Below are 19,694 nucleotides of genomic sequence, written 5' to 3' on the forward strand. Positions count from 1 at the left end.
ATACGAACCTTAAGAAAAATAATCTCTCAAAATTATGTTCCACGACAATAATATAGCTAGATTTGTCACTGGTCAACCCTTCAGAACTCACCACTGTCTGAATCTGCAGCAACTTAACTGGCTTGAATTGTCTAACATGCTGCTACAGTCTCAACTGACATTTGTCCAAAACGCATTCTACCAACCTCAAAACACACCTATACTCTCTAACCTCATAACCCCCTACTCTAATCTGAACTCCCTCCGTTCATCAAGTAAGCTGCTAGTTACCTTAACCAAATCCAATAACCTAGCAGGTGATTCCCTTTTCTCTAACACTATTGGAAAACACTGGAATCAATTACCTACTGAACTTACTTCCATTGCATCTACTGTTCTGTTTAAACAAAAACTTAGAATTTACCTTAAAAGCCACTGGATGTGTCCCTGCTCTAATCCTGACTAAAGTAATTTGCTCCATCTAATCCATCTCTCTCTCCCTACTTTCTTTCCATCCTGCTTCCTCTCTTTTTCTTTCTATCTCTACCTCTGTGAAGTCCTCCTCTTCATCTATCCTCCTTATGGCTAGAAATCTCTTCCACACTAATATTTCTCTTTATTCTTGCTCTCTCATTTTTCGCTGCTTCTCTCTCCTTGATCTTTGAGCTCTCTTCTTGGTATTAAAACATGTTAGTTTATTCATCTGGATGTTACTTTTTCCCTAGATTGTCAACTTCCTCTTCTTTCTTTTGACAACTTTCTGTCATTTCTCTTGCCCTGCTCTTACTCTTACTATGCTTGTTTTTAGAAATAGGTAATAATGTGTATTATGATTTAAATTTTGTGCTTAAAATGTATGTCCTTTTTTAAATGTGGAGCTTTTCTCCCCGGGCCTCTGCTGAAAATGGAAATATATCCAGTTGGACTAGCCCGGTCAACAAATGTAAAATAAATAAATAAAATAAATAAAATAAAATAAATAAATTGGTGGGAGTCACTACAAGTCAGCTATCCAGAAAAAGAAACAGAGAAAGGCCTTTGCCATTAAGGCTAAGAACCTGGAGAAGACCAAAGGAGTACAAGAAAGATTGAATACTAGAAAACAGTACTGAAATTGCTATTCATTCAGATAAAAGTTTATTAACCTCATGTGTGGTATCTAGATCCTGATTAACTAGCAGGCATCAAAAAGTCCTGCGGAAGTACAGGTATCACAACTAGAATTCTGAGACTGCAAAATGTCACCACAGCCAGTGTGAAGGCTGAAATTACTTAAACCCATAAATGTAAAGGGTTTTCCATCCCCAATTTTTTGATATTCCTAGGCTGGTTAAATCAAGTCGGAGAATAGCAAAACTGGATGAGCAAAAAAGCAGACTTGCATATACAGAGATGGCCATTTCTTGGACTATCCCCTTTTCTCCAAAGTATGGAGATCTTGCAACTGGTATAAGTTCAGTGGGTGTGGAAAGCTTGTCTTCCACATTGGAGATGCCCCTCCTAAAAACATCTAAAAAAGAACAGTGATGTTCGGCATATGCTGTTCTGCATTTTCATAGTTACTTTCAGTTATTCTAAGACTTACACTTTCAAGTCTTGGAATTTCAGTAGGAAGCTGGAACTGAGAGAATGGTGTAGGAACAGTACCCACTAAGCCACTTGTTTCACCATAAACTAAAAAGATTACCACAGTCCAGAATAAGTGCAGCGAATGACTGAATGCCCAAAAAACTATTTTTTTTGGGGGGGGGGGTGATGGCTTGCTGCAATCATCGCATTCTTTGCAGATAATTCACCAAGTACCCAGAAGGCAACAAAAGCATTCAATACCCTGTGTCTCATTTCAGTCCAGAAAAACAGTCCAGGGAATCCAAGCTCATTATTCATTCAATTGAATGATGCCCAACTGTTTCACGCTGTGATGAGAGATCACAGCGTGAAACACCCAATCTTACCTTTCATGACTGTGTAATTGTGAAATGCTAGGCAACTACAATTCAACTCTGTCAGTCTGGAGAGTAAGAACAATATAATGGGCCTCAATGATAAAGGATTAGCGATTTCAATAACTGTAGTGAATTCTGAAATGATGCCAGGCTTAGTCTTAGTCCTTGGCTCGGGTTCCCATACATTCTGGATCTCATACGCTTGCCGGAAGTTGTTATATGAACCATCCGGGCATTTACTCTAACACTGCTGATACTTATATCTTTAATACAACAGAACTGCAGGACTAAAGCAACAGCTGTCACACAGATTCCTGTCCAAGGAAAGCTTACCAGGCACCAAACTTATGTGCTTTACGTTAGGAGGAAATACAAACTTAAAAAGATTGCTAGAAAAATAGGGATTCTGGTGAAGATATGTATACTCCGATCACAGAACTTCAAGATTTTAAGAAGAGCTATATGAGCTGGCACTGGAAGGAGGTATCCAAAGTGTTCCACCCACTTCAACGAAATCCCTGAAACAAGATCATGCCACACTGAACTTTCTAATATGTACACCACTTTCAACTACACTGAATTACAGATGCCAGCTATGTCAGCTTAATGGCACATATGCATTCTACAACACTCATTGATGGGAATGTGCCAACCTTGTTTATTTACTCAACTCTAAGTACCTACAACTGTATGCAAAAGATGAGGCTGGTGCTAATTCTGCTGGTCAAATGCTGCTTTCTGATTTGTGATTTTTATATTCTAGGGTAACATATGCTAGTAGATTCCACACAAACAATTACTTCTCCTGGCAATGTTTCATATGACTTGGGAGTCCCAGTGCCCAGATACACAACTTAGACTTTGCATTTTTCATCGGCAATATTCCAGTGGTCAAGTGCATATGGTACATCACACAAGCATCCTACTTCATCTTATCATGGTGCCCTCTATACTGAAAGTGTAAGAGTGTGTGCGTGTGTGCGTGTGTGTGTGTGTGTGTGTGTGTGTGTGTGTGTGTGTGTGTGTGTGTGCGTGTGTGTGTGTGTGTGTGTGTGTGCGTGTGTGTGCGTGTGTGTGTGTGTGTGCGTGTGTGTCTGCATACAGTTCACTGGCACAGATCTGCATACTAGCGTTTTCTACATTAACTTGTCTTCACCGTGTGTGACAGAAGTGAATTTTCAGTGACAGGTTATCTGCCCTTGAAAGTAGACTGCTTTCTCACACATATTTAATTATTTTTTTACTTATTACAACAGTTTCACCAAATCCAAACACCTTTATTAAATTAGCACTTGTGACATACACAAATTTACATTCCTATAAAAGTAATCAAACTATATTAACATAAACATTATACTTCACATATATTGCTATATACCATATAACCTGGGCATTATTACATAAATTATTCAACTCCTGCCTTTTTTTTAAACAAGAAGCATCTTTATTAAACCATCACTTTCTACATAGGCAATCATACATTTATATAAATGAAAACAAACCACAACAACACAATCCTAGTCGCAAGCATTTTACATCACAAACCATAATGACACACTCCCAGTTGGAAACATTATACATCACTTATGATGTACCCAATCTTTCTCACTCAAACATTACATAGCTCATTTAAGTCCTGCCACCTTTTAGACCCTTGTATGTATTGTTCCCACAATTCCCATTTTTTCCTATGTAGTTTGCTCCTACCCTTTTCTAAAGTTCTCATTTCCAGTTGTTTTATCCCTGTTACTATATTCACTACTTCCAGTATAGTTGGTTTAGATTTTGATTTCCATTTTCTACTAATTGCTTTTTTGGCAGCCACCATTATTAGACACAGCAAGGCCTTGCCATGTCTAGGCAATTCCGATTCTGTGTCATAGCTCAGAAAAATCATCTCCCTCATCAGACTAATCTGCCCACCCAGCATCTCTGACAGTGCATCCCACAGGTAATCCTTAAAATCCACCAACTCACTGCATTTCCAGAAAATATGTTCCCAATTAACGTCTTTCTTCCCCTTCACATCTCAAACACTTAATGCCTGCTTGAGGAAAAATTCTCTGGAGTCTACTTGGGTATAAAAATATCTATGTAAACATTTCCAGGCAAAAATCCTAAATCTTCTAGATTTTGTTGCATATGTGGGAGACATACATATATATTCCCATTGTTTCTTTGTGAATGAATTCACATTATCTGCAGCCAATCTGCTCTGCCATATTTCTTAGTCAATGCTATCTGCCAAGTTTTCACAGCACAGTACAGTTATCTAACTTGTGTCCAACTCACCATTGCCTATTAGTCCTTTTATACAGTGTCTGCACCATCATATTATGCTGCATAACAAACATGTTTCCTCTCTACTTTGTAACATACTAGAGTAGCCTGCTTCATGACATTGATATTTCTGAGAATGCAGTTTTCACTGCTAATTGTTTTTTGCGACATACCGTGACAGCATAAAATGCGACTCTCAACCACTGTGTGAGAAAACAGGCTTGCACACACAACGTTCAGTTACACATAACACAATTGGATTATTTAAAATGTTGTCATCCTTCACTACACAGCAGATACCCACCCCCCTTTTCTTGCCTAACAGTTTTGCTTTGCTTGCAATGTGGATAGGCCATCACTTCAGAGGCACAAGTAATGCAATTCAGACACAGTTTGCTAAATGTTGCAGCCCATGCATCCTGTTGATTTTAAAATATGTGGCCCCACACTGCTGTACTGACCTACAAAGTTATGTTACGTAACACACTATTATCCACAGCCACCATACAAGATTCATGCTGAGCACATGGAGGACCTGCAAAGGTCATCTCTCTGCAAAAGGATTGGCCATCTATGGACCCGGATGACTACAGACCCATAAGTCTGACTACTCACATATGCAAAGCTATGAAAAGAATTATGGAAATGATAAACAATGATATAGAAAACCTTCAGACACTGGATCCAATCCAGTTCAATTTTGGCAAAGACAGAACATGCCTATTTAATTTGATGGACTTCTTTCAGAAGGTCACCGAAAGCAACGGACGAGGGCAAAATGGTGCATACTGCCTACCTTGACCCAGTGAAAGCATTCAACACAATACCCTACTTGGACATTGTAGACAAATTCCCAAAATTGGCATAAATCCCATATGTCATCGGCTGGATAACCAGCTGGCTCACAAACAGGACATAAGAAGTTAGGATAGGAATGTTTTCCATCACAAAAAAGCCAGTCGCTTATTCAGTCCCTCAAGGCTTGGTACAAGGGCTGCTAGTTTTTTGTATCTACTTCTTTGAAGTCACGGCCAACATCCAAGGCCTCTGGCTGACCAAACTAAGTGGAATCATAGGATTCCCCAAAGATGTAAATAAGGAATGACACAGAATAATAACTACTGCCAGATCCATGGCCTAAAACTCAATGCATAATAGTACCCTACCCCTACAATGTTGATAATATACCTCAAAGTCAACCTACTTGTCAGGGATTTGGGAACATGTGTAGACAGTAACCTAGCCCTTGACTATCATGCATCAATGGTAGCAAGGAAATCAGTCTAAGTTGTGCAACTTATAAGCAAGAGTATAACATCTATGTACAATGATGTCATTATTCCACTGTATCCAGCCCTCAAATATTTCTCCTTTCCTAAACTTTCCTAGCTAGTTGTTCCAGTGATCAGATTTTGCTGATCCCTGGGCTTTGTCTTTGGTTTCTGTGTTCCTCCATTTTCTTGTGTGGCCAGAGGTAGTTTCTTTACTCACCAGTGGGAGTGGGGAGTACTGAGCTGCTTGTTTGTCCTCAGAGGAGTGGTTAGAAGCAGCAACTAGTAATTTGTCGGCCATTTTGGGTCATTTCCTGTTTTTTCCAGCCCCCTGCTATAAAGCACGCTTTGGCAGGCTTTTCTGGCATTAGAGAACTAGGCATAGCTCCTCGTGGTCCCCTGCAGAGTTCCTAAGCCAGCAGAGAGCAGAAAAGCAACTTTCTTGATCATAAGTATTTTTTAAACTTTTTAGTTTGCATTTTTCGATCTTTTGAGCTTTTCGACTACTGTTTGTGCCTATATTACTGTTTTATTACCTTATTTTCCTGTTTTTGTGAGCTTATATTGTTGATTGCACTTGTGGGCTAAAGTATTGCTTAAAAGTAACAAACAGGCTAATACACTCAAGTGTACCAGCCTTTGATAGCAATTTAGTCGAAAACAAAGCATTTACTGCATTTTTTCTGTCTGTTTGCAAAAAAAAAAAAAAAAAAACAAAAAAATATTTCTCCTTTCCTAAACTTTCCTAGCTAGTTGTTCCAGTGATCAGATTTTGCTGATCCCTGGGCTTTGTATTTGGTTTCTGTGTTCCTCCATTTTCTTGTGTGGCCAGAGGTAGTTTCTTTACTCACCAGTGGGAGTGGGGAGTACTGAGCTGCTTGTTTGTCCTCAGAGGAGTGGTTAGAAGCAGCAACTAGTAATTTGTCGGCCATTTTGGGTCATTTCCTGTTTTTTCCAGCCCCCTGCTATAAAGCACGTGTTAGCGCGCTTTAGCGCGGAGCTGCTACCATTGCACACTAGGGCAGCGCCGGTTAATCAGATTTAAACTATTAGGGCTACCTAAAGTCCACTCTTCAAATTTTCCCTTAAAACTACCTTCCTCAAAGTATACTACTGTTCTATTTAGTGTATCCTACAACTATAAATTATCTCTACTTGACTCCCAAGTAGACTATTCTCTATCTGTATAGCGAAGCACTTGCTCCTACAGTACTTATCACCTCGATACAGCACTCTTGTTATAGAAAGTACCCCAAAAAAGCAAACCCCATTTCTCGGTCACCCACATCCCCAGAACCTTTTCTTAAGTTTTTCTGTCTATTCCTTCTAGCATGTCGAGGGATCAGTTGCTAATGTCCTCTCCTGCTCAGCTGGTGAACCTGGGAATATTGAGGCAATGTTACAATTGCCTCATGTACACAGACAACCCTCTCCTCCTCCCACAAAACACAAATACATGCGAGAGATGCAACTATACGGCCAAACTGGAGGCTGAGCTCTCTCAACATAGGACTGGCATGACCAGACAGGAGGAGAAGGTAACCACACACACTATAGACCCAGTCTCACATAATACCATCACAAGACATACTCGGAGGCTCTGATCAAAAATCTACCAAAACAGCAGAGGCCACCAAAGCAGACACCCAAACAACTACCACCTCAGAACACAACACCTGAAACACATAGACCACACAGTCAATGTGTCAAGCAGTCACAGCCCTTAAGGCCAAACACAATGCCAGACACACTAGTCATTGGTGACTCCATAGTCAGACACACTGACATCCCGCTCACCAGACTGAGTAAGGAGAAGGTCACAGTAAGCTGCCTGTCGGGTGCTAGAATCCGCCACATAACGCATGCACTCAGGTCTCTCAACAGCAGGTACAAGTACGACTCAATCATTGTCCACGCCGGTGTTAACGACCTGAGACGTACCTCCTTGGACTACATGAAAAGAGACAGAGGAGCTCTCCGATTATGTAGCCCAAGCAGGTATGACCCTGACTTTGAGCAGTATCCTACCTTCACCAAGAATGATGCCACAATACAGAGATAAGATGATCAGCTTTAACAATTGGCTTAAACTCTGGTGTCATTCAAAGGGGATCCAATGTCTGTCTGCCTGGGATGACATGCTGGACAAGCCACGCTGCTTCGCAAGGGACGGCTTGCACTTGTCACCCCTGGGATTCCGGATTTTGGCAAAGGCTCTTGCCACCCCCATAGTGCCTTTTTTAGGCAAGGCTCAAATTCTAAACCTACCACCCTAGAACAAAAGAAAAAAAACTAAGGGTAATGCTGCTCAATGCCAGAAGTCTCAACCTCAAGATGCACGCACTCGAGGCCCTTCTCAGTATGGAGAACATCGATGTCTGTGCTGTGACAGAAACCTGGTTCAAGGCTCCTGAGAGCACCCCAGCACTATCAGGTTTTACCTCATATCATGCGTTCCGGCCCCAAAACCTGGACAATACCAAGAAAGGAGGAGGGGTATCCATATTCATCAAGGACACCCACACCTCAAGATTGGTGGCATCGCACAATGCATCAGAAGCCATCCAGGTGCAATTAACCATAGGCAAGATTGCTCTGCAATTTGTAGCATGTTACAGGCCACCCTCGCAAACTCAGGAACCTCATATGGCCTTCCTGAAAACAGTGGAGGGGATAAATGTATCTCCGAACACCATCATACTAGGTGACTTCAACTACCCTAATATAGACTGGGAACACTACTCAAGCCCAAACACTCTAGCCCAAAAGTTCCTGGAATTCATAAACTCAAATGCCATGGAACAACTAGTCACCATCCCCACAAGAGGAGAAAACATACTTGATCTCATTATCACGAACATGGGAGCACAATGTTCAATGCCGGAAGTATACCCCTCACTGGTGAGATCTGATCACAAACTAATCTCGCTGGAGGTCCTCATCCCGCCCCCACACGAAATGAAAAAGACCACAGTAAAGAACTTCTCGAAAGCCGACTTCACACTTCTAAAGACTAGTGTGGTCTCCTTTAAGGCCCCTGAGCCGGCGGTTAACATTACTCAAACCGCTGAATCACTTACAAATGCCTTCTACCAGCACCTGCAGGGCTGCATGGATCAGGCAATCCCAAGCAAAACAAAGACTCTTTGTACCAAAGGCAAGCGTCCAGTCTGGTGGACCCCAGCCATAAACAAACTCTACAACAAAAGGAGAAAGCTACTACAAGATAGAGCAAAATCCTTAAAAGGTAAGACACCGCTGATCACTATAAGTAAAAAGCTAAGAGCTCTCATAAAATCATCCAAAGCTAATTTTGAGAAAAAATAGCTAAGGACTCTAAAGACAACCATAAGGCATTCTTTAGCTATGTCAGAAACCTAGGAGGAAACTCCCAGATATGCTCAGAATTAGTTCAAAATGATGTGAAGATTACTGATCCTACAGACATTGCCAACATACTGGCTGACAGGTTCAGTGCTAACTTCTCCCCTCCCTCCCCCCTAAAGGAGAGATATCTATACCAAATGATTGTAGCCCCCCAAACATCTCTAACGCCCAGGTGAGAACTGCTCTCTCCAAGGCAAAGAACACAGCATCCATGGGACCTGATGGTGTCCCCGGCTGTGTGCTCCATGAACTCAACGAGGAATTAAACCCACAGTTAGGACAGCTGTTTAATCTTAGTCTCACCTCCGGATACGTACCCAGGGAGTGGCGCACAGCGACTGTGGTCCCACTCCACAAAGGCAGTGCCTCCACCGACCCTGGAAATTACCATCCCATTAGCTTGACAAGCCTTATCTGCAAAGCCATGGAGAGGATCATAATGGATCTCATAAATAAAGACATAGGGAACTTGCAGACTTTGGATCCAACCCAGTTTGGCTTTGTCAAAGGCAGATCATGCCTTTTAAACTTGGTTGACTTTTTCGAAACAGTCACCAAGGGAAAGGCAGTCCATACAGCCTACCTAGACCTGGCGAAGGCTTTTGATACAATACCTCACTCGGGTATCATTGAAAAACTCATCAACTTAAATGTAAACCCATACATTACAAGATGGGTTGCAAACTGGCTGAGTGACAGAACCCACAGGGTCAGAGTTGCTGGCGCCATGTCAGGCTCAAAGCCTGTCACAAGTGGTGTCCCACAGGGCTCAGTCCTGGGCCCACTCTTGTTTGGCATCTACTTTTCTGAAGTACAAGCAAACACAGGAGGGTTATGGCTGACAAAGTTTGCAGATGACTGCAAACTGGGCGCCGTAGTTGAAAACACATCCAACACAGATATCCTTCAGAAGGGTCTCACAGAAACAGATAACTGGTGCCAGAGCCATGGCCTAAAGTTAAATGCCAAGAAATGCATAGTCATACCCTTCGGGAAAAATAAGGTTACCCCTAGCTACCATATAGGTGGCAATCCCCTGAACACAGAAGAAGTTATTAGGGACCTGGGAACCCAAGTTGACAATAGCCTTTCATTCGACACTCATATTGCTAAAGTAGTTAGGAAGACCTTCTACATTGCCCACCTTATCATGAAGGGATTCACATCTAGATCAAGGGAAGTCATAGTCTCCCTATACTCATCACTCATCAGACCAATGATCGAGTACAATGCCCCATTCGGAATGTATCTGACCCGACACTTGCAGCAGCTGGAGAGGCCACAAAAGTTCCTCACCAAAAGGATAAAGGGTCTCAAAAATCTGTCTTATGCTGCCCGACTGAAAGAACTCCAGTTATATTCAGTTGCTTACCGCTTGCTCAGAGGTGACCTATGCCTGACATACAAGGCCATGTCAAACCCAGATTTGATGAACATGCTTCATCTCAAAAATCTAGATCCCTCAGAGCCACAAGGGCGGAGACTTAAACCTCGACACGGTTATTAATAGGACGTGCTGGAGGGATAGATTCATCACCCAAAGACTCCCTATGCTGTGGAACAAAATCCCGGTTTATGTGAGGCAGAGCACCTCGCTGGCCTTGTTCAAGAGGAATCTTGACCAATGGATGGGAGATCGCAGATACACCCCAGGGGTTACCTCAGTGTCACTGCTCGACAGAGGCACAGCAAAATAATGGGCATAGTTTCTCCAAACTAAAGGGGTGGCGTAAGCCACAAAACTATGGGCTAGGCTTATAAATGCCCTCGGGCAGATAGCCTAGTATGAACCTATGAACCTATGAACCTATCAGATGAAACATTGAGTACAAAGCCCCCTATATAAAACTGGAGCATTCATAGAGGTTACTCACAAAAAGAATACAGGGAGTAAATAATATGTTCTAAGCAAACCACCTCAAAGCTCAATCCCTGTACTCTGCTCATACAGAATTCTAAAATGTCTGGCTTATAGATCATCCTCTGAATCTGCTCTGATGGACCTGATGCACATCTGCAAAACAAACAGCATCAGAATTACCGAATCTGGAGACCTAAACCTCATCTACAACATAAAATGGACATGTTGGAGGGGCAGACATATATCTCAGAGGCTACACCTTCTCTGGAACAGGCTTCCCATCCATGTGAAGCAGAGTTCTTCCCTAACCCAATTCAAGCATAGCAAAGACAGGCGGATGGGGAATAAGCACCTAACACCAGTATTTCTAGTAGACAGAGGCAGCCGGTAAATGCTTGACTATCCATGCCCCAGCCTACATATACCTCTTGAAATAACCTAGTGTATCACCACTTGTCAGATTCATTTGGGAAGAATGGTAGGATTAAAAAGGCTCTCTAGGGTCGTTAGCCTAGTAATCATCTATGAACCTAAAATTACGCATGAAGATTTGCCATTCCTGTTTGTGAATTGTAAGTATGGCTTTCTGAAAAATACTCATCTACTACACAAAAGTTACACAAAAGTGTATATATATATATATATATATATATATATATATATATATATATATATATAACATTGTATCAATATATACCAGACTTAACTTGCTTTTAAAACAAATTGTAACAGACTGTTGCAATTAAGTTTCATGTTACTTTCTTTAAAAGAATACATTTATTTAAAATTAACTAAAAGCAACATGTAATCTAAACCTTAGTTTAATAAGAAGCAGAAACTGTTTGGAGTTGCTTGTTCATTTTCACATAAAACCATATATGTCACTGTATACTGGGCTTACCTCAGTTACACTGCCTTCTCTACATAAGGAATATAGAGCCAGTATCTGCAGGGCTTCAAAATTATGGCTGTCTTTCTGTAACAGTCTAGAACAAACAGCAGCAATGTTAAGAAAAGATTAGCATCTTCAGGCACAAATAAGCTTACTGCTTTAATCAGCATGCAGAAGCATAATACAGCAAAGATGTAGGAAATTATTAAAATTTTTCAAAAATGTTTTCATCTCTTTCACAGTTACTTAGGCAGTCAAGTGATTTAAATCTTGATGATTCTGTTATGGCAAACAATCCAAGGAAAGTACATTTGTGTAGTCAATGCATTGCAACTGCGAGTGTGGTCACTGTTGCAGTCATTACCTTTGGGAACTCTGCAGCATGCTGTGGTCCAGTGCCCAGCCAGACTCACACCTGAACATCCTTCACCCATCAGCCAAGGTTGACATCACTCTACTCTGGATATCCCCATGTACTCAGTATAAATGTGGTGTACACCTGACAATCTTCAGCTCTTTTTAGTCCCCCCAGCCAGAACTCGTATGAATACTACTACTAAAACATATCAGAGGCAGCGCACCTGGAGAGACTGCTTCCTCCTATTAACTAGAAAAATGGCATACAAGGGGAGTCAGAAAAAAAAAAGACATGAGCAGGGAAAGACCAGGAAAATGAGTGTGTAACCAAATCTGGCCTGGCGACCTCAGTTTTGAGGAAGATAGTGAAAAGGAAGCAGGACTGCAACAGTAAAAACACTATAACACTTAAAATACTTTAAGTTGACTACAGAACTGTACTGTGTTCTTTGCAGAGCTCACTGTTTTAACCACAGCCTTTGGAAAGACTACCAAAGCTAGCACCTACTGCAAATGAGATGGCATTTTGGAGAGTAGATGTAGAGGGCAACAAAGCCTATCAGGATGGCAAAACAAACCCCATTCTTGTTCTATAAACAGGATTTAGCTTAAAGTACTTGGAGAAAGTATGAAGAGAGGACCAACTGTGTTTCTAAAATGTCCTGTGCACTAACCTCTTTCAGGAAGACAGTTATAGTGGCTGGGGCCCTGGTGGAATGTATCCTGACGTCCTTTAATGACTTCCTATAGGCACTGTGGCAAATGTTAATATAATCCGTTATACATTTGGAAATGGTTTGGCTGAACAAAGGTAGCCCTTTTTACCTGCAGCAAATGAGACACAGTTGTTCTGACCCAATATCTTTAGCTCTGCTCAGATAGTACCTCAACTGTTCAAGTCCAAATATTACAATATTCTCTCCCCTTTGTTCTGATGTTGAGGAAAACAAACTGATAATTGAATGGCCTGACTCAGTGCTGCTTCTGTATTCATCTTAGAGGAGAAATACAGGGTAGTGCACAAGGTAACCTTATGTTTGTGAATAAGTGATGAAAGGTTCTTTGTACATCAAGGCCTGCAGCTCTGATACTTGCTTGGCTGATGTCACTACTATCAGGAAAAAAAATAGTTTCCAGTAGCAGAATTTTCATAAGGTAGAAGCTGCTGGTTCAAAAGAAGCTAAAGCCAGTTTTTCAAGGAAGACATTAAGGTTCCAGGTTGGTGAGGGACCAAAGATGAACAATGCCATTCAAGAGCTGCTTAACTAGTAATCTAGATGTGGGCAGGAATCAGAAATGGCCAATATGTACACATTTACTGAGATGTACTTTAGGACTGTAGACAAAAACTCAAAAAGATACAGGAGACCAACAGGCACATCCACATATTTGATGAGTAGGTTCTTCCTTTGGTACCAGAGGGGTAAATCTTTTCCATGTAGCTACTTGTGATTATCTATTATTTGGTCTCCTAGCTTGCTCAATGACACCTAGCATAATAAAGCTATGCAAAGAGAAGTACAGTCATATCCTACAAGTAGCTAGAGTCCGTATGAATAGCCTGGGGTGAATGAGAGGCACCCTTGTACTGCATCAGCAGGCTGACATGATGTGTGAGCAGGAAACATTTCTCTCCTGTCAAATGGAGAGAGCGAGGGAGAACTAAAAATGCTCTGTCTAGAAGGGAGAAACTGGTATAATTTCTGCCCTCTCCTTCTTTACATTATGTATTACCCGGGGGAACAAGAGAAGTGGAGGGAAAGCATACAGAAACAGACCTTCCTCACTTAGGGAGAAGGACACCACTGCAGTAACAGTTGGTTACTCGTATGTTGTTCAGAAAAGCAAAAAGATTTACTTATAATATTACCCTCTGATTAGGTTAAGAAAACCTACTTGTGTAGCATCCATTTATCTGGACCTGCTGTGGTCTGTTTAACACACCTGCCATGATGTCTTCCTGCAAAAGTGTATAGGCAGGTATCAGGGAGACTTTGAATTGTAGTGCCTGCTCATACATCTGTATAGCTAAACAGCATACATAGTAGGAGTGTGTACCGCATTGTCTGTGATACTATCCTTTATCTTCAGATATGGCACACATACATTTATCAAAACTCTCACAGCATACAACATTGTTAGCACTTCTTTCAAGTTTATGTGAAGCTTGCTTTCTAAATGGGTTTCATATACCTTATTTCTTGAAATCCAAGACACAGGCTCCCCCCATGCATGAATTGATGCATCTGTAGTCAGGGTCTGACAGGGTTTAGTTTGTTGTGGAGGCATACCTTGATTTCTTTGGATCTGTTTGAGTCACCAGTCTAATTCTCTTCTTACACAGAGTAGTAAGGGTATTACTGTTTCAAGAGGTTCAGACTGTTGGTCACAGATGTGTCTTAGCAGCCACCATAATTTACTCATCTAGTCTAGCCATGGGATCATAAGACCTCAAACACTGAGGATTTATTGGACAGTCCATCTGGTTTTGTCTGCTATAGCTCAAAAGTAGTCTGTAAGAACTTCCACCCCTTGTTGTAGAAGTTAAAACTAGGCAGGTGTTGGAGTACAAGAAGGCCCCTAGGAACATTGTCCATTGGGCTGGATACAGGTTTAACTTTTGCAGGTTGAGGGTGAACCTAGTGTGTTCAAGCACTCCAAAGTGTAATTTAGAGCCTTCTGCATTACCTCTAAGGAATGTCCCTGGATGAGAGAATCATCCAGATAATGGTAGGCATAGATGCTCTTGGTTCTGCAATGTACTACCAATGGGGCCATGTATTTTGTAGATACCGCAGATGCAGCTGCTAAATCAAATGACAACAAAAGAAACTGAAAATGCAGTCTTACCACACACACCTCAGGTGGTGCCTGTATTGTCTGACTAATAGAAGGCACTTCAGAGGTCTACTATGATTAGGAGTGCTTGAGGCCTTAATATGGGTAGCATTGCCTGCCCTTTAGTGTCAACATATTGTATTTTGTGGACTTCAGTCTTGACAGTTCAGAATAGGTCTCCAAGTTTCATCTTTCCTCAGTACCAAAAAGAGAGTCTGGCATAAAAGCCTTTTGCTTCCTGCATGTGGGGTCCATTCCTACTATATGGTCCTTTGGTGTACCATTTCCTTCCAGGATTCATTTTATTAAGTACTACTGGCCGTTAGGGAATCCAAGAATTATTTTGTTTTGAGGCTTGAAAAGAAACTGGTGTTTGCATCCCCTGCATATATATTTTTAGACCCCTTGGTTTGTGGTAATGAAATGTCAATGTGGACAGCAGGTGGCTAACATGCCTCCTACATTTGATGTTTGTAAAGGGATGGTGAGGGGGAGGGCAGGCTGCCAACAGTACAGCTGCCCCTACTGGAAAGAGTCTGGGAGATTTCTCTGCTTCTCTCTATCCTCCTGCTCCAATTTTCTCTTATGGTAGGCTTTTCAACTTCTGGCTTGCTTGCCTTTGACTTATAGAAGGGGCTGTTCTTGCAAGGGTAGTTTCCAATTATATTTCTGAACAGGAGGACAGAACATGTGTTTGAAAGATTCCATTGTTCACCAACCTTTTGGACACATTATACAAATCGGCAATGTCCAGCAGCCCTCTATGTATGTGACACTGTGCAGCTGCAATTTCACATCTTTGGACAGCGACTGGTCCTCAACCAAGACTGACTACTTGTGTCTGACCCCAATGCAAGCAGCCCTGGATGCTGAATCTGTAGTATTATACCCATATATGATAGCATGTTTCTTCAATTGCAATGATTGCTAAGCTTGTTAGAGCAGGAATGATGGTTATGTCCTGTACCCCCCCACAGTTGTCCATCAGTTGCATCAGAACATGCTCTTGGTATGTCAAACTGCGTTCGGTAATTTGGAGCCCTTTAGGGTAGCAGATTGATGCATCCTTTTACCATATCCATTCCATAATCTAGTCTTCTCATCACTTTCAATTGTACTGCAGCCTGGAACCAGTCTAGCTTCCATAGCAGATTCCAGGGACACTGTGCGTGCAAAGGGATTTTATACAAATAACTTATGAGGATCCCAGACTTCCAAGATGTCTGCACACTGAGTAACAGCTTAATTTCAGCTCTCCTAATGCAAAAACAAACTCAGAAATGAGCCAGTGAATTTGTCTTTGGGGTAAATTTCAGTTACTGATTAGTAAGTACACTGCCAGGAAGCCAGCAAAGAAGAAATTTAGAGAACCTAAAAGAAAATCAACCACAAAGGTGAGGAGAAAACACTGGCTGGGAGAATCCTGCAGCTGTTCAGCAAAAAGCATTTCATGCTCCAGGTTTGATGCAAGACATAACTTCCAATAATCTAGAGGGAAAAAAGTCAAATGTGCTCAGAGCTGATTAATATAAAGAAAAACACTGCAGTATATTAACTCAAATAACAAAAGGCTAGACAAAAATATAAGAAACTTTAAACGGATATTCAGATGAGCTGATAAAACTGAAAAATAAATTAAAAGTTAAATGAAAAGGCTGGATGATTATGAGACTGCACAAGAAGACAGGTTTCAAAAATGGTAGAATTAGAGGACAGAGCACATAGGGAAAACCTGACATTTTCTACTGTACCAGAGAAACTGGAAGGAACAGACACTATTAATTTTATGGAAGCATAAATAAGAAACTGGACTGGTATTCCACAGCAGGATTTGTTAATTAAATGGGCACATTGTGTGTATGCTCCAAACCTGGTCATGAGAAAGCAGCCAAGGCCTCTAAAATTAAAAATGCAATCCTACCAGCAGAAAGACATGATTCTGGAGACAGTAGAGTGTTTGTGGAAATGATTACTCACTATACATCAGACAGAAGTGTAATAAATGTATTCCAGCAATAAGGGAAGGTCAAGAAGCAGGTGCGAGATTCAAGCTGCTGTACCCAGTTATCTTCAGAATATTTTTTTTCCTGGAAGACAAAGTCATTCTTTGATGTGGAACACACCAACGAGAAAGTACAAATGTCTGTCCAACAAAAAATGAGCTATCAAAATAGTAGTAGACCCCTGCTTCTTGTCCTTCTGATAATAATGCTCATAGAAAGATTTTTGCCAGTAAATCATTTTCCAATAGGAAAGGAAAATGATTGACAGAGACAGAAAAGTGCAGGAGATGACTAGAAGAACTAGGAGTACATTAGAAATGAACCAAAGACTGGAGTTGGGAGATGGAGATCAACAGGAAGAGAACCAACTCAGTAATTAATAAATGTAGAATTACAAAGCATCCATTATATTTGTGAAATATGGCTAAACAAGAAAACCTAGAAATACTGGACTTTTTTTTTTACTTTGTTAAATTTGCAGGGGACTCCAAAGCATATGCCCTACGTCATGTCAGTAATGTTTAGAAGAACATCAAGAAGGGAAGAGGAAGGAAGGAGGCAACTGTAAAACAGTTTTTGCTCTTAACAGCATTTTTAGAAAACAAGACATATGTTGGATGTTATATAGTAAAGCATTTTCAGTTACTGTTGTGTGTTATAGGATACTAAAGTAAACAGGTGCCCCCGTTTCTACTTCCTTTCTTTCTTCTTGTTAATTTTTAAGAAATGCAGGCACTGCAATGTAAAAACAGAAGAAAGCCCAGACAAAGCCGTGTTTAAGACAGGAGGCTGTAATCTTGGATTGCTGAAGTGAGGGATGGGTTGTAAAAGTATACAGATCATGGCACAAGTTAAAATCATATATTGTTTTCTTACTTTTACATAGGGGGAAAGACGTTTTAAGGCCCATGGCTTGACCTAACAAGTTTTAAGTGGAAGCAAGTAAATATGAGGAGGCTGAATGTAAGGTAAAGTTTTCTTTTATGTGGATGACTCCACCTTGATTTGTTCGGACACCTCACCAGCTACTTTATTCACATTAATCCAAAAAACCTTCAATACAGTGGAAAAATGGCTCTCCAATCAACATCTAATCCTAAACCCCAACAAAACTAAGCTGTTCCTCTTCTCCTCCACACGCAGGACCCCCCCCCCGCCATCCTTCAAAATAACCACTAACAATGGCACTATCATCTCCTCAGAAGCCCAAACTAAACTACCAAGTGTCATAGTTGATAACCTGAAGTTTGATGTACATATCAAACTATCAAAACCATTAATAAAAAACCTGTCTCTTTACAGAATCAAACCTTTCCTTATCCCACTTGCTAGAACTGCAATTGCCCGTTCCCATCTGCTGTCAACTCTTCTCTAAGCCTCACATCTATTCTCCAACTTAAACAAAACAGATCTTAATAAACTATCACCCTGCTATAACAACACTGTCAAATTTGCTACACTTTATTGTATTCATTGATAAAGGCTGAATAGCCGAAACCGGTCTGGATTTGAAGGAATTATAAATAAATAATCATTATTTCTTCATTACTGCGTGTTCACTATCGTTTTTTGCTGGTCATTGGTGGTTTACAGATTTTCTACTGGCACAGCCTACCGGACACACCACTGTCACAACCTAAATCACCTAGGATGGCTTTAAGTGCCTAGCTTACTGCAGTTCAACCAGCTAATAGTGGCACATAAAGTCCTCTACCAACCAGAAAATACACCTGCACTAAAAAATATCAGCTCCTACACCAGTACCCGACCACTGCGATCATCCACTAGACTCTGAGTTCAAACAAACAAATCCAACTACTCAGCTGGGGACTCTGTTTGCCAACTCTGTTGGAAAAACATGGAACACACTCCCAGCTGACTTGACCCTAGAACCCGCACTAACTCAATTCAAAAACAAACCCAAGAAATACTTCAAAACTCATTGCTTATGTCCTTGCACTAACCCAGACTAGTGACTTCTCTATTACTTAGGTGCCTTACCTTCAACTACTTCTAACTTTTTCTACCACACCTTTTCAGGAAGGGTCAATTATATAACTGCTGCTCAGTGCGTCTTAAACCTGAATGTAATGTTATTTATATATAAGTTTGAAAATAATGTTATGTTTTGTAAAGTGTTTTATAATAAGTTAGCACTATATGTGCTAAATTCTGGTATTGCTTAGGACTGTAATCTGCCTGCAACTAGCATTTACTAAATGTTCAATGTGTATTATGATCTTGGAGCTTTTCTTCCCGGGCCTCAGCTGATAATGGATATGATTCCAGTCGGACTATCCCGGTTAACAAATGTAAAATAAAATACATAAAAAAATGCTCATAATGCAACATGAGAAGCTTGTAGCTGAAGGCAACTGTGCTTTTAGTTCTCATGTTTCTGTGGAGACAAGCTGATAAGATGCCAATGAAAACAGAACACTTTTTTCTTTCAATTGCTAAAAGATAATGTTTTTTGAAACCAAGTTGTTTTCCACATTTGGGGAGGAATAAACATAAGACAAAAATGGACAACACTTAGTGTAAGTAAAAGCACAGGCTCTTAGCATTGATAACCTTAATTATAGGTTAATTAAAGCCTGTCAGTGTAGTTGCCAGTTTGTGACAGCTGTTCCTATTAGGAAGGTTAAACTTCATTATTTGAAGATGTATATGGTTTTGTATGTTGGCATTAAGTTAAAAGGTTATGGGGTGCTTGTTTGAGGGTTTTCATTAAAATGAAAAGTCTTGTAAGATGTGATATAGGTTCAAATGTCTATGACAAGAAAGGATAAAAGATCAACCTGCCAAACATTAGTGTATGCAATTAACACAAAAGCTGAAACTAGACATTAAAAAAATCTGTTTTACATAACAAGTGGC

General features: G+C 40.7%; 1 protein-coding gene across 1 annotated transcript in view; it reads right to left on the reverse strand.

Annotated features, from left to right (window-relative positions):
- The window catches only part of TTC21B (tetratricopeptide repeat domain 21B), a 3,240,027-nt gene that overhangs the window by 2,528,922 nt on the left and 691,411 nt on the right, over positions 1–19,694 (reverse strand). Inside the window, exon 7 of the mRNA XM_044075355.1 lies at positions 11,626–11,710. Within this exon, the coding sequence (XP_043931290.1) occupies positions 11,626–11,710 (85 nt within the window). The remainder of the gene's footprint in view (positions 1–11,625; positions 11,711–19,694) is intronic.

Source organism: Protopterus annectens, chromosome 6.part1 (genome assembly GCF_019279795.1).
Source record: "Protopterus annectens isolate FY-2018-M chromosome 6.part1, PAN1.0, whole genome shotgun sequence".
NCBI classification, from domain to species: Eukaryota; Metazoa; Chordata; order Ceratodontiformes; family Protopteridae; genus Protopterus; species Protopterus annectens.